At 48.3% G+C, this 20,406-nt stretch overlaps 8 protein-coding genes across 8 annotated transcripts; 2 read left to right on the top strand and 6 right to left on the bottom strand.

Moving 5' to 3' along the window:
- Positions 1–86: 86 nt before the first annotated feature.
- On the bottom strand, positions 87–485 carry K441DRAFT_689765 (uncharacterized protein; the record flags this gene model as incomplete). The annotated part of the gene is made up of 2 exons (XM_067652330.1): positions 87–203; positions 309–485. 2 exons carry the CDS (start codon positions 483–485, stop codon positions 87–89), a joined length of 294 nt encoding a protein of 97 aa, XP_067499401.1.
- Positions 486–1,039: 554 nt separating this feature from the next.
- On the bottom strand, positions 1,040–2,188 carry K441DRAFT_667016 (uncharacterized protein). The gene is made up of 2 exons (XM_067649752.1): positions 1,186–2,188; positions 1,040–1,095 (listed from the first exon to the last, which is right to left on the bottom strand). Exon 1 carries the CDS (start codon positions 1,692–1,694, stop codon positions 1,257–1,259), a length of 438 nt encoding a protein of 145 aa, XP_067499400.1. The 5' UTR covers positions 1,695–2,188; the 3' UTR covers positions 1,040–1,095; positions 1,186–1,256.
- A 2,140-nt stretch (positions 2,189–4,328) lies between these two features.
- K441DRAFT_267375 (putative glutathione synthetase) lies at positions 4,329–6,391 on the bottom strand. Its single transcript, XM_067640856.1, has 2 exons — positions 6,372–6,391; positions 4,329–6,159 (listed from the first exon to the last, which is right to left on the bottom strand). The coding sequence occupies exon 2, from the start codon at positions 6,074–6,076 to the stop codon at positions 4,508–4,510; it is 1,569 nt and encodes a 522-aa protein (XP_067499399.1). The 5' UTR covers positions 6,077–6,159; positions 6,372–6,391; the 3' UTR covers positions 4,329–4,507.
- A 1,059-nt stretch (positions 6,392–7,450) lies between these two features.
- On the top strand, positions 7,451–8,240 carry K441DRAFT_451323 (uncharacterized protein; the record flags this gene model as incomplete). Its single annotated transcript, XM_067641699.1, has 2 exons — positions 7,451–7,747; positions 7,833–8,240. Coding segments are annotated over 2 exons (705 nt in total), but the record flags the coding sequence as incomplete, so codon positions are not given.
- Positions 8,241–9,015: 775 nt separating this feature from the next.
- On the bottom strand, positions 9,016–10,007 carry K441DRAFT_708035 (FK506-binding protein 2 precursor). The gene is made up of 2 exons (XM_067653758.1): positions 9,601–10,007; positions 9,016–9,544 (listed from the first exon to the last, which is right to left on the bottom strand). Exons 1-2 carry the CDS (start codon positions 9,947–9,949, stop codon positions 9,492–9,494), a joined length of 402 nt encoding a protein of 133 aa, XP_067499397.1. The 5' UTR covers positions 9,950–10,007; the 3' UTR covers positions 9,016–9,491.
- A 304-nt stretch (positions 10,008–10,311) lies between these two features.
- Positions 10,312–11,231, bottom strand: K441DRAFT_680767 (uncharacterized protein; the record flags this gene model as incomplete). Its single annotated transcript, XM_067651398.1, has 3 exons — positions 10,312–10,373; positions 10,611–10,628; positions 10,799–11,231. 3 exons carry the CDS (start codon positions 11,229–11,231, stop codon positions 10,312–10,314), a joined length of 513 nt encoding a protein of 170 aa, XP_067499396.1.
- A 1,016-nt stretch (positions 11,232–12,247) lies between these two features.
- Positions 12,248–15,756, top strand: K441DRAFT_618790 (UvrD-helicase-domain-containing protein; the record flags this gene model as incomplete). Its single annotated transcript, XM_067645844.1, has 2 exons — positions 12,248–15,035; positions 15,103–15,756. 2 exons carry the CDS (start codon positions 12,248–12,250, stop codon positions 15,330–15,332), a joined length of 3,018 nt encoding a protein of 1,005 aa, XP_067499395.1. The 3' UTR covers positions 15,333–15,756.
- Positions 15,757–17,904: 2,148 nt separating this feature from the next.
- Positions 17,905–19,280, bottom strand: K441DRAFT_667014 (uncharacterized protein). The gene has a single exon (XM_067649751.1). It carries the CDS (start codon positions 18,792–18,794, stop codon positions 18,237–18,239), a length of 558 nt encoding a protein of 185 aa, XP_067499394.1. The 5' UTR covers positions 18,795–19,280; the 3' UTR covers positions 17,905–18,236.
- Positions 19,281–20,406: the final 1,126 nt, after the last annotated feature.

Genomic DNA, 20,406 nt, shown 5'->3' with positions numbered 1-20,406 from the left:
AAGAAGCACAGAGTCGTGATGAGGTTGAAGCCAGTGCGGTCCTCCGGGAGCCAGTTCGCAGACGCCACCTTCCAATTCAAGGTGCCCTAACTCTCCCAGAGCATCGTCTCCCGGAACCACGGCCAATACTCATCCCGGCCATATTTCACTATCTCCCTCAACGCCTTCAAAATCTGGTACATGCCCTTCATCTCTTCGTCGAGCTGAGGTTCTCAGGTCCGTAGGGCATCTATGGACGGCCAACGTTAGCGCACCGAACATGGACACCGTCTAGGCGAGTACAATCACAGAGCATAAAACCAACTCACTGTCTTGCCCTCCTCCCCAATACAACACCAGTACATCTTCCGATCCAAGCCCTCAGCCTTTAAGCACGGCATTGGTTTCAAATGCACCTCCTGCTTCTCAGGTTTTACCTCCTCCCGTCTCATGAGCCCTTCCAACCGCTTCCTTAGGGCAGCCATCCAGACGCACAGTTGTACCATGCCGTCTGTTCCAGGTAGTGCCTTCTTGCATTCAAATCACCGCGAGTCGTGGGAGCCACTTGACGTAGTCTGCAGAGCCGGCCTGATTGATGCTGTAGTTATTGATGTCGACATTGCGGGAAGCGAGTATGTCTCGCGTGTGGACTTCTTGCTTTTCGGTTTGGGAGAGGTAGATGCAATAGTCTACACGTTTGGATTCGAAGGGTAGATCCTGCAGGTCAGTGGGGCCAGCGACCTTGGGAATATTTGAGTTGTAGTGCTGTGTGAGAAGATGGCGTTAGTGAAATGGCGTTGGCAGGTGCGAGACTGCCTCGCCGAATTTTGGCATCCACGTGGCTGACGATGGCGTAGGAAAGACATACACATCCTCCACTTGGATCTTTTAGTTATTGTCCCGGTTCTCCAGCTCAGCAGCCAGGTTCAGCAGCGGTCGGAAAACTTCCTCTCCCCAGGAGGGCTCTGGCTTCCCCAGATCCTAACATCGTAACGCGGCATCTCGAAGCAACCGCAGTTTCTCAAGTAGTTCCCGGTCGTACGCTGTAACTAGATTATCGGAATTGTCGAAGAAGACATTGCGATACTCGCGGTGATCGAGCGCGTTAAGCTGTGCCTGCGAACATGTGTCTTGTAAGCCGTTGCCACCGAAATTTATCATCGGAAGAAAAAAACATCTTTAGACATTGCGGTAGGACGCCAATACCATCGTGGATATCCATGGACCTGTCTAACAGCGCTTTGACATCTTGTGGCACCTTTATCGCCGCCTCCACTTTAATGGGCGGTTTCGCTGCCCTCAAGTCGCCAATCCTTTGTCAGGCTACGCGAGCGCGACCTAGTGTGGTTGCGGCTGAGGCTTGTAATGTTGGCTACTGCTGTGAATGTGGTGGAGCGGGAGAACGTTGTGGGTGTGTGAAGGTCAAATTCGGATGTTACAGTGGAAAGGCGCTCTTCAAGCTGGAGCTGATCGATGTTGACATTGTCAGCGAGGTCTGGATCGCTAGAAGCGGTGTTATGAAGAGGAATCAAGGTAGTCTGAGCATGTGGATAGGTTCCGGACGATTGCCCTTGTCTCTTGGTCGGCGACTTTGTTACTGAGGTAAGTTTTCCGTCGACGCTTGCCTCGAGTTTGTTCTTTCTGCTTTGCGACCGTGTCATTACTCCGCGCCCTCCGCCTCGCCCACGTCTAGCGTGCTGGTCACCATCATCCATGAAGGTTGTAGGCAGTGATCGGGAACGAGGCCGGAGTCGTCGAATAAGAGTACGACGGCCGTCTGAAGCAGCCTTGTAATGTTGAATCCACTTTCGCGGACTCGGGAAAGGAGAGGGGACTTGGAATGAATTCGTGGTTTGGAGGTCGACTTCACATGACTGCAGCCAATCAAAGATGGTGCCGTATTGCTGGTCTGAGACCTCTGTGGACTCTTGAATGGAGATAATTGGTATGTTGGAGTTTCATGAAAATAGTTTTGAAGAGTTCTCGAGTTGCAGCAATGATAAAGATATCCTAGGTGGATGCGAAGGACGAAGAATAATATATTGTGTTCGGTGCACCGTTGCCCAGCAACAGAGCGGGAAGGTTGAAGCCGAAAGAGCAAGGCGGCCAATGGCAAGATACTAAAGTAAGCTGTCGATCGGTAGTCCGTGCACCGATTGTAAGAAAAGAATGAGAACTCTGTCTATTGAATCGTGGCTCTAGAGCCTCTATATATACATAAGAAAGGTGTAGGGAGGAGGGGGGTGGCAGTAGAAACAAGGGGTAGTGAGCGAGTCAAGACGGGCTCTTCGGCGCCGATAAAAGCGGCGGAATAACGGCACGGGCCATAAATACTAGATTTTCGGCCATACCTTGATTTCTATATACAATTAAACGCTCAATTTATGCTCAATACTGTGTTATCTGCCCATTTACACGCCGGCAATCTTGGGAGTGTTTTGGTGCGCGTATTGTTGTTTATTGTAATTGTTTAGGGGGTGTTTTGGTGTTTGTGGCCCGTGCCGTTATTCCGCCGCTTTTATCGGCGCTGAAGAGACGGGGTTACCTCAGAAGCTCAGACCAAGAAATCGATTGCGGATATTGGAATATCCGCACCGTCCGCTAAGCTGATTTAGGACGGTAATCGTTTTCTTAGTCTAAGGGACTTTAGCGAGATTTGTAGAAAACCTAAACACCGTTTATATGAGAAGACCTCATCAATTTAACGAAATTGATCTACCCTCCCATAATACTTATTGGACATAAAAATTACACTAAATTATAGAGAAAAGCCTACTCTATAAGGCTATGAGACCCTTAGCTCCTTATACCCGCGCGCGGTAAGAGGAAGTCGTCACCGTAGAGGCCCCAATTCTACCTCTGCACCGCCGAGCCGCGCAGTAAACACCAACGCTAAACGCTTACGCCTACGCTGGCAGCCCTCTGCGTAGAGCTGTGGAGCTTTGCGAGAGCTCTGCGGAACGAAGCTTAGGGGGAGACCTGCACAGAGCTCTGCACGGAGCTCTACCGAAGCTCTGCAAAAGCTCTGCACAAAGCTCCACACGAAGCTCTGCTCGAAGCTCTGCTCGAAGCTCTACTCGAAGCCCTATTGTCGATTCCCATTACCAAAATACTAACTGAGTGGCGTTGTCGACAGTGGCAATTACAAGTCGTAGTCGTCAGCTCTATCATTAGCATCGTTATTAGCGTTTCGCCACCTACCTCATGTATATATAGTCTCTTTTCTTCACCTATATAGAGCTCTAAAGCTCTATTAACACGCAGCACTAATATACCAGGAAGGTTCTACAATTGTCCGTACAAACGCCCGTACAAACGCCCATACAATTAATCGATCAATTGCCCATACAATCGTCTCTACAAACGTCTCTGCAATTGATCGCCCGTACGAACGTCTGCACGCCTGCACGTGGCTCTGCATGAAGCTCTGCACGAAGCTCTGCACGAAGCTCTGCACGAAGCTCTGCATGAAGCTCTGCACGAAGCTCTGCACGAAGCTCTGCACGAAGCTCTGCACGAAGCTCTGCACGAAGCTCTGCACGAAGCTCTGCACGAAGCTCTGCACGAAGCTCTGCACGAAGCTCTGCACGAAGCTCTGCACGAAGCTCTGCACGAAGCTCTGCACGAAGCTCTATACGAAGCTCTACTAAGGCTCTACATAAGGCTCTGCCCAAAGCTTACCCCCTAGTAGTAGCTCTGGGCCAAGGGAGGATATTTTCAAGGAAGGACCCAACTATAGCACCTACTAGGTGTTGCAATAGCTTTAAGTAGTAGATACCTATATATCTGTATAGTTTTATCTATATTAGCAGACTATTTAATAAGATATAATATATGCTTAGGCTTTTAATAACGCGTTTTTTAACTTTAACGAAATTAATATTAGGACTAAGTGGTAGCCGTATAATAAAATTTATACCATTTAGAAGCCCTAAGTCTTAAAAAAAAAGTAACTACGGGGTTTAATAATAACGCGTTGTGTGAATAAATAAATTAGATATNNGNAATCTCNNTTTTNNNGATTTTGCTTAGGATTTTAACAAATCTCGCCAAACCCTCTCAGACGTGATTTTGCAATTCGGAAGACGGCGTAGGTTATTCCGATGCTAGCTAAAAAATCGCGTCTGAGCTCGCTGAGGTAAAAAACGGGGTAGGTAACCGAGTCAATGACTAAGTCAATGGGTAACCTGATTCAGGTCGACACCCCCCCCAGCTGATTAACTGGTAGGTAATTAGCTGGATATACCTAGATAGGAAATATCCATGGTGTTAAACTAAATAGAAACCATCCGAAAACAAGAATTTAATAAGGAAATTGGGTAAATAGGTTAAATAGTATAGTTAAATCTGACTATAATAGGGTCTTAATATTAATTAGATTTAGTTATTAAATAAAGCTACTGCTAGTTCTTATCACAAAGGTTCAAATAAGGGCCTCCTATTGGCTAATCCTTATCGATATCGTTGCGCCAGAATCAACGGGTTAAGGGATGAGCCTAGGACCAATTCCAGCCAACAACGCAGTGTATTAAACCAAACACGGCGTATCAAAACAGCCATACCCCTTAATCACACTCATTTCATCTACCTCCTCCGCCTTCGTCTTAAACGACCACCCGCCCTGCCGATTCTCAACAATCTCCGCCCCGGTACCCCCATCTCTCCTCCGCCACATACAAACCCCAAACACACCCAGCTCAGACACCACGCGGCCCTCATAAACCCCTCTACCCGCAAGCAAGATATTACTCAACGACGGCGGTCTCATCAACTCCATAAGCACGTAACTCCGCCACTCCGCCTCCGGCACCTGTTCCAACACCCGCGGAATATCCCCCCGATACACATTATGCCCGCCGCCCTCCAAAGACGGCTTGAGCACGAACCGCTCCGCCGCGCCCGCATCCGCCGCCAGCGCCCGCGCCCGCCGTCCCACTTCCGAGTCGTCGAGCGGATACATCGGCGCGAACGTCGCGCGCACCTGCGCCGCGCGCGGCGGGGGGAGGAACCGCTCCACGGCCCCCGGCAGCGATAGCGCCTGCTGGACCTTCTTGAACGTGGCGAGCTGGGCCAGGACTGAGGGGCATTTTATCGCGCGGGCCAGCTCGAGGCGCGTGCGGGCGGCGATGCCGGCGCTGTCGTGTTCGGCGGGGTCGTAGGCGGCGCGGAGGTAGACGGCTGAGATCTCGACGGGGAGCGTGGCGTGCGGGGGGTAGAAGAGGAGTTCGCGGGATTGAGTGAGGGTCGTGCGGGCGGTGATGTCGGAGGGGAAGAGGGCGCGGTAGGTCGGGATCGCGGGGTCGTGGGCCCACAGGCTGTATTCAAGGGGCCGCTCGTCGCAGATGTTGATGTTGTTTGGTTGGACGGCTATCAGGATTGCGGTGGTGGTTGCGGGGGCGCTGCGCGGCAGGCCGTAGGCTGTGTGGGCGGCGGCGAGGCCGGAGGTGATAGAGGTGGTGGTTTCGGCGGTCGGCAGGGCGGAGGGGGTGATGGGGTTTTGGGGACTGGTGCCCAAGTCGTACGCGCCGGTGCGCGCGAGGTGGTGGTGCATGGCGTTGACGATGTTTCCATGCGTGCCGCCGGCACAGGAAAAGGTGTTGAATTCGACTTGCTTAATGGTCGGTTCTGGTGCTAGATCGCTGGTTTCAGGAGCCAGCCGGCTACACTCGCCCTCGCGAGGCTCCTCGGGGCTGTGGAGCATGTAGTCTGAGCGAAAGATTCCAAGCGTGAGAGGCTGTATGTATCCTTTCTCTTTTACTTTTTCGTGCACGCCCCACAGAGCTCTTGTGAAGGGGTCCGTCAGAATCAGGTCCTGAAGAACGTCAAACAGCCAGCCTTCGTCTTCTGCGATGTTTGCGTAGAGTTCGTTGTAACTCTCCTGGAGCTCCAGAGCGTGCGAGAAGCATGATTTGGGGAACAGAGTCGGGAACATGCTCACGCCGATGGGACGGGCTAGCACGGCGCGGTCTTCGTTGTGGGTATACATTTTAATTAGGGAGCCGTGCGTCAGTTGCCAGTCCTGGATGTCTGCTTGGAGAGCTAGAAGATGTTCCTCTGATAATGGAGGGGGATACGGTGCGTGGAGTGATGATCCCATTATTACAGGTGTTCTTCTCGACTTTGTATTTGTAATTCCCGTATAAGGGAGTCTAATGCTGCCATGTGCTATTTCCCGAATATCTGGAGATTGTGAAGGGAGTCAGGCCAGATTATCTCAGCCAATCCGATATGCAATTCCAGACAATATTCAAAGGATTTTGCCGATTCCCAATATATCACAGACATCTTTTCTCAGTCAACGCAGTCTCACTTTCACCTCTGCAAATGGCTCCAGCCACTTTAACAGAGCCCAGAGACAATCACGTTGAATGCTCAAGTAGACCTTAACTTACTTAAGGATATCAGGCTCTCTGAAGTAGCCAAAACTCTCGTCTAAAGCCCATATAGTGTAATATCAATGAAGCAGTTCATGCCTTGCTTGTGCTTGGTTCAGCATAGACCTTTACCAACGACGCTTACGATATGGAACATTTGATCAATTCAAAAATGACTAGGGGCAGTCGGGCTGAAAGGTTGTAGTGAGCCTCGGAAGACTTTTTATCATTTACCAAGACGCATTCATGCTTTGGCATATGACAGTCAAAGCACGTAACGTTAAGGTGTTGCTGAGTGGAAGCGGAACGGAGTTTCTCGGTAAAACGGAGTTGTTTAAGGACGCTCAGGTCCGTGCCTTAGACGGAGCCAACATCGCATACACGCAATAGCACAAGTTTGATATTGTTCTTGATGAGCAAATCTTATAGAATTAACTATCATGAGATTATGTAGCCTAAAGTATGTCAAGAATTGGCTTGCCGTAGCTACTCACCTTGAATTCTGTTATACCATGCCAAGGTTACTCGAATCCCTCAAAGGACTACTTGTCAACTTCAACGCCATTCAAAGGATTGCTTTAATTTCCCATCCTTACTGCGCCACAGAATAGGTACTGGCTATTTCTTGTATATCTGTTCACGACTGAATCATACAGCATGACAGGACTGAAGCGCCTCCCACAATATGTGTCCTATATGGTCCAGAGCCTCAAGCTCCAGGTATAGATAGGACAGCTTTGCCTCATGCACTGAATCCCACAGATTTTATTTTCTCTCGGTTGCTTTTTTTTGATAGATTATCACTGGGTTATTTACCAGTCCGTATTATACCTCTATTCTTCTGATCTAGCTTGCTACTCATCGCGCCAATCATCATTTCCTTTAAATATCACAAAGATGGTACTCTCTCACCTACCTCATCTCAAATTTCTAGAGCCCCATTCTTTGATATGAAACTAATTCGACAGCAGCTCTATCTTTGTTTCGCGTCCCTCCTAGCGATAACCCCTTCACTTGCCCTGTCAATTACACATAGATCGGCCGTTGCTACTACGAGGTTTTCGCAACGGAGCATCGGTTATGGTTCCACAGAGACTGTTTCAAATAGCTTTGCTTTAAAATGGTATGAGCTGGATTCGACGGAGGGCCTGGCTACCGTCCAAGGCGATCCCTCGGCTTTTTACAACTGCGCAGGTCCAATGATGAACGACTATCCCTCTATAACTGAGTGGTTAAGCTTTGATAAGATGTGGGAGATCAACCTGCCACACATCACCTCCGTCAACTCTCAGGCTGGGTCAAATTTCCCTTCTCTAATTCATGATGCCATACAGAAGGTGTCTCAAGATTCGAAAGTAGACGCTCGGCTCATTCTCGCAGTGGTCCTGCAAGAGGTATTATGTTTTTTTAACCAGTCCGCCCTTTCACCCCTTACAAATCAGATACACTGCTCTTGTTTATCTCCTAACTCTCTACTAGTCTGCCGGTAACGTCAATGTGGCTTGCACGGATGTAAATCATTGTGGGCTCATGCAAGCTCCTCCTGGCAGTGGCAGCTTTGATGCCAAAGATCCGTCTGGCAGCATTCTTAATATGATTCAAGATGGTGTCTACGGCATCGATCCGCTCCGGGCCGTCCAAGCCAGCGAGAACTTGCCGCATGGAGCACCTGGTATCCTGCAATATCTTAATGGCGGGCCTGACGATCTCTATTGGATTGACTCCCAATACTGGGGGAACCCTTACGCGGCCGTCCATCTCTATAACGGGGGTACTATATCTAGTCAAGACTTGACTAGGGAAGAGTATGGCAACCCAAAGACGAAGGTGTATGCAAATGATATCACGAGTCGGTTGACGGGTTGGGACGGCGCTCCAGCTGGATGTGTGGCGAGCGTCAAGTGTCCAGGTGCACTCAGAACTGCTGATTCATGCGGTTCTTGAGAAATTTTACCTCTTCTTTCAGTCTTAAGAGTGAAAACACGAATTGTTGACGGAGCCACGAGTCTGAAGTTCAGCAACGAGCTTTAGGTTATCATTCTGTATATTGAAACAAGAGGGATATCCTGGGGTAGTTCCGGGGTTTCAAATCTTCCTTAATATGCAAGCCTGCGAATAATCTTTGTTAACCTTGTTGATAACCTTGTAAATTTTATAACAACCATAAGCAGACCACGGATGTCCTCACATTCGCCACAGGCTAGTATTTCAGAACACGTTATTGCTGCACACCAACCCGAACCGGTAGAAGTTACCAGTCACGACCAACCCCATCACTCACCGACTACCAAAGTCCCCAGTGGACTCTCCCTGTAAGCCGCCCTCAGCACCCTGTTGTACCAAGTAGCGTTCCGGTTATCGCCCCCGATCTCATCCCGTCGCGAGCCCCGCGCGGTCCCCCCGTACGTGAGCACACCATCGTTATTTATCATGCCCCTAGAATCGTTAGACAGCAACCGCAACATGGCGCTGTCACACAGCCGCTGGCCGCCGCGGAAAGAACCCAGTCGCCGCTCCCCAGCATGGCCTTGGAGAACAGGAAGGCGTGCGAGTTATCGGTGAAATGCAAGGCAAGAAGACCAGCAAGGTTCAGGGCCCGGGTCCGAAAGTTGGGGTCTATGTCGGGGAAGGGGCCCGGTGGGGTGGAGTTGTTTGAAACGAGGTGCATTTTGCTGTCGGCTTCGCCGCAGACATAGACGACTTGGTTTACGTACGCTGAATAGAGTTTTATGGTCGGCACCCTGACGTTTGCTGGGGGTGGGTTGGACCGGAGTGTGGATGGAGAGGTAGAAGGCGCCAGAGAAAAGTTGTGTTGAGTCATTTTGCCTCTAGGGCGTAGCCCTGTATCAGATTAACTGAAGAGGCTGTAGCCTGTATTTAGCTAACTCCCACGGCTTTTACGAGCTTGAGACTTCGTAACAAACCGGTAAAAAGCCCGACAGCTGCGATTTTGTTATGTGAATTCACGAGATGTGCCATTTAAGGGTGCGAAAAAGACACGCGTGAATGAAGAGAAGAAACAGTGTGAATTATCTCTCTATCCATGATTTTGGGTGCTCTTTCGAGCTGTTTTCATAACCCAATCAATCATACCAATCGTCGCGACTATCTCATCAAAGCCAGCAGTCTGCCAATATCTTACAATTCGTCTTTAGATATGCCCTGGATGGCTACAAGTTCGGTCTCGAAGACTGTATCTGCATTAGTCCGATTCACCTCGCCAAAAATCCGCCTACGGTAGACTCACTAAGCACGGAACCCCCAGGAATTGGTCCCACGCCCTTGTCGCCATATGCCCATTCTGGCTGGATCGTCAACGTCCTCTTCTCTCCAGGGCACATATCCAACAGTCCCTGGTCCCATCCTTTGATCACTTGACCGTTGCCGACCTTGAATGACAATGGCGTGCCACGATTGTAGGAGGCATCAAATTCTGAGCCATCTTTGGCAAGTGTGCCGCGGTAGTGCACGTCGATTGTGTCGCCGGCTTGCGTCTTGCGGCCGCATTCGGCTTCTTGGGTGACTTCGATGTTAAGAGGCTTGTCGAGGGCGAGGGCCACAGCGGGCAAGAGGGCGAGGAGGGCGTAGAATCGCATTGTGAAGCTATTCTCTGCTTTTGAAGATTATAGGATGATGTAGGGTAGATTTGGCAGGTAATTGAGGTTATATGGTACCGGAAATTGGTGGTTGTGGTACACGTAGACGGAGATCAAGGCGGCGGTGTCGAGCCATGTGGAGCTTTGTGGGGATCTGCATGGTTCCTGCGATCTGTTCGTTTCGCAGGCGGCGTGGAGCCCCTAATTGGTTAGTTGGTTTGACCATTTCACCACCGCATCGCGTTTCGTGGCGCAGAAATCAAAACAATCTAGGAAGACCATCAAGAATATCGCATGAGAGTAGATTAATATATTAACAAGCTACTATAAAATTCCTCTCTCATTTTATTGTTCAGTTCCATTCATATCAAAAATCTTCCAAAAGATACACCCGTCTTAGCTAGACAAGCTATCACTGTGATTGCTACATAATGTCATTAGCTAGAATGATTGCTTTGAATGAATGTTTTACTGCATTTCAGAGGATCAATGGAGCAAGATCTATCTAGTCAAATATTAGGAGTGCCCTCCTCTTATAGTTTTGAATGCAGTTTGAAAACCCTCAATCGTGATCTTCTAATAGAACAGACCACTCCAAACGCTTCTCAGGGCCTCCAATATATCGCATATCGAGTATTTGATTCCGCATATACATACTTACCATCGATTTGGCGCATATCTATATATTCCATATTGGTGCAATTTTCCTGGCGATCTGCCTGGCGGCCCAGCTCAATTTACCAACATCCCAAGCGCCATTCATCATAAACTACCAAAAGATTCACAAAAGATTCCTAGCCTGATGGACCAATTGGGAATCACCCGGCTAAGCGACTGACGGGGCCACACCTTTTTGGAAGCCCATCGTCGCGACCTCCCGTCCTTCTCTCCACCATCTTTCGATCCGACGACCCTTCGAGGACATGCTGAAGCCAAGACGGTTGAAACGCCAATTCGTGACTTCCGCTATGATCTCTACGTAGAACAAAGCATAGCGCAAGAATGGATTGGGCTCAAAATCCCACCTAGGAATATTGTTGTGCAGATCAAGCGCTTCGAGGTTAAGGAAATCGTTAACAAGGGCAAGAAGATGGTTGAAACGGAGAAAGTGAAGGTGACGACTCCAGTCACTGTTCCTACTGATGAATTCGACATCCATCAATATATCGGCGATTCTACTCGATACGCGCCCTATAAGATGACACCCATCATCAAGCACGAGAGCGATAGCCTTAAGTACGGCCACTGCTTTTCCATGGTGGAAATGTAGCGATGCATCCATCAAGAAAGTACTAGAAAAGCGGCTGAATGAAGACGACAACTAAAGCTATCTAGTCTTTCTACAAAAGGTGTGATCCATAACACATCGCCTTCTTGTGGACGCGCTACCTTCCTTCCTCTGTCAAGCTCCAGCAACTCTTCCGGCCGTCGTCTAAAATATTTCCGCCAATTCCACGCCGAACTACTTCAATCCGAAAATTAGTCTCGCTCGCTAACAATAATTTTCTCACCAATTGCGCCGACCATTCTTATCGCTGCTCTTGCTTCGGCATCCTTATTTCCTTCATCTATCGTGGATTCTATGCGGCGTCCTCAGTCATCGTTCAACACCGCTCGTTCTGATACCTTGAGATTTCGCTCCCGCTCATGAACTCAGTCGCATCTTCTCCTAAAACAGTTTACCATCTATAATTTCAGCAGGCTGATGGCTTCGCACTCATGGTTGATCAATAGCAAGTAGTGGAAGTCAGAATCACTTCAACGCTATCTCATAATTCAGACCCTCACAGAAAAGGGGGGGAGGCACGTGCGTTCTGCTCCCTATAGTTTCCCCCAGATTCTTTTTAAAATTTAACTCTGTCTATATCGCTGTATCTCGTGCCTTAATATAATAGATATAGGGCACTAATATATTTAGGGAGGGAAATTACTACTTAGAGAATTTAATACATTAAACAAATCTACTATAACTATTGTGGTTGGGCTATAGTCCATAAAAAGCGATAAAAATTAATTCCTAAAACATTCACTTCTCACCAAAGCGACGCCCGTAAGCTCTCAGACGCTCCGTGTTAGAATTTTAAAATATAGGGAGCAGATATGAGCGTATCCTGCCCCGTAACCAAATATGTGCTGATCTAACTGAGTTCGGTTAAAATTCTACTACGGAGCGTCTGATTCATGAGATTACTTCAACAAGAAAATTCGCTTAGCTCCCACGTGATGGCGCTCTCAGTACGCATCTCAAACTCCAACTCCTTCTGCCCGAATAACTTTACGCGTTATAATATTACGCCTATGGATGCTCTTCTCGATGGACTCAATGCTGCGCAAAAAAGTGCTGTTACAAGTCCAGCTTCAGTAGTCCAAGTTCTCGCTCCTCCTGGATCAGGAAAGACCAAAACGCTGACTGCCCGAGTCGCGTACCTGATCAACCATGGCCTCCTCCCATGGAATATTATCGTCTGCACATTTACAATCAAAGCAGCACGAGAGATGAAGGAAAGGATACGTGGCTTTGTTGGAGAGGGGGTTGAGTCTAGATTGATCTTGGGTACTTTTCACTCCGTCGCTCGTCGCTTCCTAGTCCTTTACGGCAATCATATCGGCATCGAAAAGAACTTCGGCATTGCAGACAGCTCCGACAGCTTAGCAATAATCAAGCGCATCATCAAGCGACGAGGTTTTAATGTTGAGCCATCTGCTGCCCGATCAAGGATATCTGGTCTCAAAGCCCGCAGCATCAGTTGTGAAGGATACATCGCAACTACGAAGAAGGCCGATCAACAGGAATTTGCCAATATATACGCGGAGTATGAAGACACCCTCAAAGCATCGAGTCTTCTCGACTACGACGACCTTCTCCTGCGATGCGGTGACCTTCTTCGAAAACATCCCGCATGCGTATCCAGTATTCAAGCAGTTCTCATCGATGAGTTCCAGGATACCAACCGTGTTCAATACGAACTAATGAGTCTCTTTGCTCAGCGGAATAGAACTATCACCATTGTTGGCGACCCAGACCAAAGCATCTACGGCTTCAGGTCAGCGGAAATAAAAAACCTGCAACGCATGAGACATCAATATCCGGAGACCATAGTTGTCAACCTCGAGAAGAACTACAGGTCGTCTGGATCTATTCTTCATTCCGCTTTGGCAGTTATCCAGCAAGATGAGAGCAGACACAATAAAACTCTCCTTGCGACTCATTGCGTCGGTGAACGACCTGTTCTTCGCAAGCTGCCATCTGCCGCTGTCGAAGCTGGCTGGATCGTATCAGAAATTCGACGGGCCAAAGTTCTAACCGGAGAGCTTCTCGCCTACAATGATTTCGCCATCCTTCTCCGCTCCGCCTCTCTTTCTCGCCACATTGAATCAGCACTTGGAAAAGCAGGAATACCCTACCGAATGGTTGGTGGTCACAGATTCTTCGATCGAGTCGAAGTCAAGATTGTCCTTGATTACCTTCGGGTTATCAACCAGCCAGATCATAACGACGCCCTGGTGCGAGTCATTAACGTCCCTTCACGAAAGGTCGGGGAAGTTACTATCAAGCACCTCCTGGAAGAAGCAGAAGCCAAGAAGACGCCTCTCTGGAACCTAGTCCTGAATGTGGTACAGGGAAAGGCAAGGCCGCAAACAAAGCTCTCAAGCCAAGCCGAGAAAGGGCTTGAAACGTTTGTCAACTTAATCCTAACGTCTCGGAAGAAACTTCAAAGTGTTGATGAAGAGAGCTGCAACCTCATCGACCTCATCGCCCACTTGTTGAGAAAACTCTCATTTGAAGAATTTCTCCGGAAGACCCATCCGGAGGATTTTGAGGCAAGATGGGCCAATGTCGAAGAACTTGTGGCCCAAGCAACTGATATTACGGTGGCCACAGAAGAAGCACTACCCGTTGTCGAAGATATTGACCAACGAGAATTTTCCTCTGAAGACACCTTGTCAAAGTTCCTCGCGAACGTCGCACTATCCACCGAAGTTGAGAAAGCAGAAGGCGAACAGGTCTCCCAAGTAACCATATCTACTATACATGCTGCCAAAGGACTCGAATGGCCGGCTGTGTTTATCCCAGCGGCATACGAAGGATCCATACCACACTCAAGGGCTGAAGATACTGATGAAGAGAGGAGGCTTCTTTACGTTGGCATGACCAGGGCCCAGTCATTATTATACCTCAGTTGCCCGGTGAAGAACTCTCAAAGAGAACAAACGATTCTCTCACCATTCATATCTTCCAGAAGTATGGCCAATGTCTTTGACCCCAAGGGGCCTTCCTTCCGATTCAGTGTTACTTTAGATCTATCCCGCATTCTTCGACGACCATGCCCGCCAGAATCTACCATCCAGAACGCCAGAGGCCTAGTAGATCGTGTTGAGGACGACCTTTGGCCTCTGGATGGGGAAGAGCTGGACCCCGAAAATAGTTACTGGGATCGTTCGGAGCCTAGCAATAGCACCTTCCCATTAGAGGTTCCATCAAAACGTCGCAGAGTCGAAGCTACGACTGCAGTCACCACGATTACTGCATCTGTGACTACGCACAATCCGTCTGCATACTCCATCTCTTCTACCACTATACACAGCGGATTTGTTAGTGCTGGCGCACACATGAAGATTCTTCGAGAGACCGAGGCTGCTCGTGGAGCAGCCGCTGCTAGAGAAGCAGTACTAAAGAAAGCGCGCCGTGATGAGAGTGGGACAAATACTGCTGGCTTATCAACTAAGACGGCAAAGAAACGGCTGGCTGGACAAGGCAGTATAACCAATTTCTTCGCCAGACCCAGTGTGACGACGGTACAGGGGAATGGAAGACCAGCTCAATCAACGGCCCCTTCGAAACAATCCGTATTATCGAAGTCATCTCTCCAAAGATCTTGGCCGGCAGTTCTTAACAATGTTCGCTCAGCCTCCCACACGCCATATGTTCCTCCTTCGACCTCTACCCATAAACCACGCAGTGAACCATTGCTTGGTCGGCCTCGGAAAGTGGAGGATGAGGAGGGAATAGACACAAAACGATACGTGCTTCTCTCAAGCTCACCCGTCAAGTCGGACGATGGTGACCGAGCTGCAGCGCAAAATGGTAAGCTCCAATATACCACCTATTCTTTTCTCTACAATTAGTCCCTGCTAACATCAATCTCGATCAGATGTGACTACCAAATACGAAGCAGCCAGTCCCACGAAAATCACCCTCTCATCCCCGAATAGCCGTGAACCCAACCTTCCTCTAAACGACTTTCGACCTGCTTCAACATTCCATGCCACCAGCTTCACGCAAAGTCATAATCGATCCGCGCCGCAGAGGAGGACGCTTGGGATGCGTCGCAGTTTACAGGGCTGGAGCGTGAAATCACACCAACCGCCACGGCCTCGATAATACCAACCATGGTGGCGGTCGCTAGGTGTTTCTACACCTCACAGCACCAAACCGTCTCCTATTGTATTACCATCACCCATATACACATCTACATCCTGTGTGATTGTCAAAGCGTTAATTTGTGCATATTTCTGCGTTGATATCTTTTACCCGCGAAGCATTTGTTTTTGTCAATTCAAAGTCAGAGGAAGGGGACCTGGCGTTAAAATTTGGTGGCGATGTATTAGTATGTAGCGGCGTCCACTTCTCATACAGTTAGCGGCATGACAAGGTGTTTGGGGTTAGGTAAATACTGGTCAGAGGTCTCATTGGAAAAGGGGTTTTTGTTTTTGGTCAACAATAATCATACACCCCCCAAATGATACGCGTACACCCCCGTCTAAACAGGCTTAGATCCTGCCTGTTCAGGTTCGAACATCACGTGAATTTAATTTGTTTGCATCTCCCTCACGAAAATTAAAGTGTCAAAATGTTATCTCAGGTGCCCAGACCCTCGTTAAGGAATCTACCTCTGCACCTTGTGAATTTTATGAATTCGGTTATAAAAGGAGGCGCAGCACCACGTGAACACCAAGGCACGTGCGGGGTAATTCCTTACCGAGGGTCTGAGGGCAAATGGGCGCAGTTTGCACCCTTTATAGAATAAAATGTTCTCTACCTCTTGCTTTAAGAACTATTTTTTGGTACTATTAAGAAGCAGCTCCTAAAGTATTAGAATAAACTAAAGTGTCCGAGGTAAGGAAGGGTTTTCCCTAGGCACGTGTAGCGCACGTGCCTCACATGTTAGGTATTCCTTTATAGTTTCTTTATCGTACGGTAGCTGGAGGGTAAAAAAAGAGAATTTAATATAATAGTCGTACGCTAAGAAATGTGGCTGAAAGTATCGGAGAATTATCGGATACTCTTGTAATACTATCAGCTGATAGGTTGATTATCCGATACAGGTATCCGGGGGCTATCGACCGCAAGCCTGAACATCAACTTCCTCAACACCAGCAGCAACTAGATAGCTTTATCAATCAAATAGACAACCAATATGGTCAGAAATTGTCGACCTGAATCGGACTTCCTTACCATCATCGTACTACTGTCTGTCGACCCAGATCGTATTTACGTACTTTGTCTTAGTTGTCCCTTAACTTACGACTAAATGTCTTATCGAATGTCTTATTACCTATTCCTACCACCAATTACTGACTGAATAACGACGTAGTCACCACTTACCTGATGTATATAGAGAGCTTCTAGAGCCTTCTTTAATAAACAGAGTTCTTATTCCTGATCGTCCGTTTAACAAAAATCGTTGCAAACAAACGATGAGGACTTCGTTCCGCCTCCTTAATACCCTAAACTGTTGCGTCGGATAAAGAAAAAGTGTCGACCTGAGTTAGGTGTCATGCCGCCGACTTAGTTACCTACCCCTTGACTCGGTCACCGACTTAGTCACCGACTCCCTATTACGTACCCCCCCCTGTACCTGCATCTACCTTATGCATATATAGTCTCTTTTCTTTATAGATTAATTAATACACGAGTCCTCCTTTCCTGACCTCCTTTTGGCGGTCGATAAAAAGCTACCGCCTGCGCCTAAACCACCGCCTTACTTCAGACCTCTGCCGATCCGCAATTGTCGATCTAGGTCGGATTTTGGTGATTACCCTGTTCCTGTTCTAGTTGCCTATCACCTTATGACTTTATACTATTTCTATTACCTTTCTATTACCTATTACCCAATGTCGATTAAGTGGCTATGAGGTAACAGTTTCAAATTGACGTCAGTGTCGACGTTAGTGTCGATCGGTAGTCCGTGCACCGATTGTAAGAAGAGAAATGAGGAATCTGTCTATTCAAACTATGAAGAAAAGAAACTATTTATACATAAGGTAGGTGCAGGTAATAAGGGTAGGGGGGGTATATAACTGAAACGGGGGTAGTAGTACAACCGGAATAGGAACAAGGATAGGGTAATAGGCTAAATCCAACCTAAATCGACAGTTAGTCTTTGCCATCTACTTAGTGTATATAATGAGGCTCTAGAGCCTCTTGCAATGAGATAGAGTTATCATTCTTTTTATCTTTTGGTCTTCCGATCGACAGTAATGAAACACCTATCCCTTAACCCGCCGGCGTCCATCTAGTAGATGGTCCGTGCGGAACACCAGAATCGTGTGGTCATGGAGCCTTGATCCTATTGATCTGATTGGCTAAATCCTTATCGATAACAGATGGACGCAACTCGGCGGGTTAAGGGATAACATCCAAAGCTTCCACACCACGTCGATTCTGGCGATCCCCATTAAATATTCAAGCTATTTTGGACTATTAAGTTGCTGAATAAGCTTGTGGAGTATATTTGGAGCTTTACGCGAACCTTAGATGCATGGCAAAACGCCTTGCCGCCAACGAACGCGGCTGTTTAATTGGTTAAGCTCAGGCCACTATTCTACGGACGAATCTATCTATGTAAGGGATAGCTGCCTAGTCTTAATAATACGGATATCGGCACTGATCACTATAACCATGCTCGAAGGTAATAGGTATGGGAAATTGTATTAACGACGACAATGAAGTACGGGGATTCTGTTTCTTTTAAGATAAAAGATAAAAAGGCTTCTTAGAGCCAGACTGCTATCTAATTGGTATTTCTTTGGAAGATATATTTGCCTCCCACGCCACTCGATTCCGTTCCTTCCCGTTTCATCCCTAGCGGTCCCATCCAATGATCTATCCGTCAATTATCACTGTCCTGTCTCTTGTTGCCGTAATTGGCCGATTTAAAGCTTTCTTGATTTGGCCATCGTCTGTATTGGATTACTTTAAGACACTAGATCGAGAGACTCCGATTAACATCACTTGTCTAGCTTAGTTGAGAACTAGGCCCATTTACCTTACCAACGGATCCTCTTATTTGGACTGGAAATTCCACTGGACCACCTTCTCGTGCAACACTGGCATGATCCTCGCCGGCACCTTCTGGGAGCTAAATGCCACGTCTCCCTCCCGATTCCAGTTTTCGCTCTCCCGTCCTTCTCTTCCCGCTAATTCGTGCAGATAACTGTACAGCATTGTTGCGCCCAACGCTCTGCTCAGGTCCGAAGACCTCAACACCCTTTTGAACAGAAAGGCCACTAAAACCAATCCTCCCGTAACCGCGGGGACGATTATCAAGGCGCGTATCGACAGCGTCGCGATATTTGGGCTCGTAATGACAAAGTCCCCAGTCTCAGCGCGCGGTTTATCGTCATTGTCGCGCGCGAGGTCCGGGATTCCTTCGCGGCCCTGCTCGCCGAACCGCGTCGTCTCGGCAAATATATCCCGGGTTCTAACGTAGGACGCTACGGCTAGATACTCGAGGTCGCGGTAGATGGAGGAGGTGTTTGCGTCGAAGGCAACACCTAGAGCGGAGGAGGATGAGGAGGCAAGGGCGGAGCGTCCGAGGCAGGTGCCGATGAGGGTTATCATGGGTTCATTGAGAGATAGTTGGAGGACGTCGGCGAGGAAGCTGGGAGTGCTAGGGGAGGAGCCAAAGGCAGGGTGGAGTTCGTTGAGATTCCAGACGTCAGAGATCTTGCCTTGGTAGTGAAAGATGTTTGTTTCCCAGCAGGAAAGCGCAGGGCGGCCGGTGTCAACTATGAATGGATATGGGCTGTCGGATGTGTTGTATGGGATGGTCAGATACCAGGGATCTGTGCCCGAGGTATAGCTGAAGCGATCTAGGGACGAGATGACAATCGCGTAGCTGTTATTACCTAGGATTGGTCTAGACGTACGGTTAGACTTGAAAAGGGGGAAAGGAGGTCCGCCATCTCTAGTGGAGGGCTGCTCTAAGTAATTTGGATCATTTCATAGGTGGTAAACATCCGTCGTTGACACATTGTCATTGATAGTACCTCTGAACCATCCGTACTCGGTATAGCAAGACCCATTTACGTAGAAAATTAACCCGGGTATATTCTGTAGCCCAAACTCAGCAGCGGTGATGTTATAGTGGTAGTTGACGCGCATAAATCCGAAAGAGGTGTCCGTCTCCTGTTACCATGACGTTCGGTTCTATTCCAACTTGGCCTGCTGTGCGCAGCGCTCCTGGCACCCCCAGTGCGAAGACCCTCCCGATCATGGCTGTGTTCAAGGTGGTGCCGTTAGGGGCCGGGTTGGGGACATATACCGCAGAGGGGTTGACAGGGGCAGCATTTCCAATTCGTAAGAGTCTCGGGAGGAGGATCGAGGTAGAAGATGCCACACCCGCGGCCAGAATCGCAAGGCCAGTCCGCAAAAGTGGATACCAGATTTCCTATTTCATCGGCTTATGTAGCTCATAGCTATCGTCATCACAGAGGTGGGGGATAACTGGGCATTGAAGATGCCAGCAGTGGCCGCAGCACGGTTTTGGCTGTGCGTCTTACGAATGAAGAAGAAAATACTGAGGGACACGACTAAGGACCAGACTTGCGAGATAGTGGAGCCGATCATAAGCGTGTAGAGGGAGACAAGGATGAGGCAGCTATAGCTGGTAACAGCAATGGCATCTTTAGTGAAAACGTTGGAGTAAGATGTAGGTATTGTTCAGTTGTTGAGTATCCATAGCTAGGTGTTGGTCTTTGGGTTAAGCAGCCTCGCAAACTGGGGATGCACACGGACGGATACAAAAAAAAAAAAACAGAGTACGGTTTCAAGATATCATGATTGAGTAGGGTGGTAAAAGAACACTAATCATGATTTTTATAAATGAACATTACAAAGATTAAGGGGGTGATGGCCAAGAGTCAAAGGTTACGAAGCCAAGGGGAGAAAACAAACCACACCTCAGTGCAAACGCATCGGCGCCCAAGTTTCCTAACCTATTGCCTTGCAACCATATTACATAGACAAATGAGGAGAGAGGAAATGAGTTATTTGTTGTCATTCTGGCACGTGCCATGGCAAGGCACCCTGAATCGGCAGTGCTGCTCCCGAGAATATTCACCGGCGGCTCTACACAAGCATGGTACATGCAGGAAGCTAATACAGGCAGCCACAGTACGTTCATGTGATATCTATGTGATTTTAATGTAAGCTTTGCAGGTGCATATGCATT

Source organism: Cenococcum geophilum, assembly GCF_001692895.1.
Source record: "Cenococcum geophilum 1.58 unplaced genomic scaffold K441scaffold_52, whole genome shotgun sequence".
NCBI classification, from domain to species: domain Eukaryota; kingdom Fungi; phylum Ascomycota; class Dothideomycetes; order Gloniales; family Gloniaceae; genus Cenococcum; species Cenococcum geophilum.
This window is presented reverse-complemented; position numbering and strand designations above follow the sequence as displayed.

Excerpts from the sequence above, each read along its gene's own strand:
- K441DRAFT_667016 (XM_067649752.1), bottom strand. The coding sequence starts at position 1,694 with ATGGATGATGGTGACCAGCACGCTAGACGTGGGCGAGGCGGAGGGCGC.
- K441DRAFT_267375 (XM_067640856.1), bottom strand. The coding sequence starts at position 6,076 with ATGGGATCATCACTCCACGCACCGTATCCCCCTCCATTATCAGAGGAA.
- K441DRAFT_708035 (XM_067653758.1), bottom strand. The coding sequence starts at position 9,949 with ATGCGATTCTACGCCCTCCTCGCCCTCTTGCCCGCTGTGGCCCTCGCC. Across the intron at positions 9,545-9,600 it reads TCCTGGGGGTTCCGTGCTTA|TCTTCGAGACCGAACTTGTA; the intron begins GTGAGTCTACCG and ends ATGCAGATACAG.
- K441DRAFT_667014 (XM_067649751.1), bottom strand. The coding sequence starts at position 18,794 with ATGATAACCCTCATCGGCACCTGCCTCGGACGCTCCGCCCTTGCCTCC.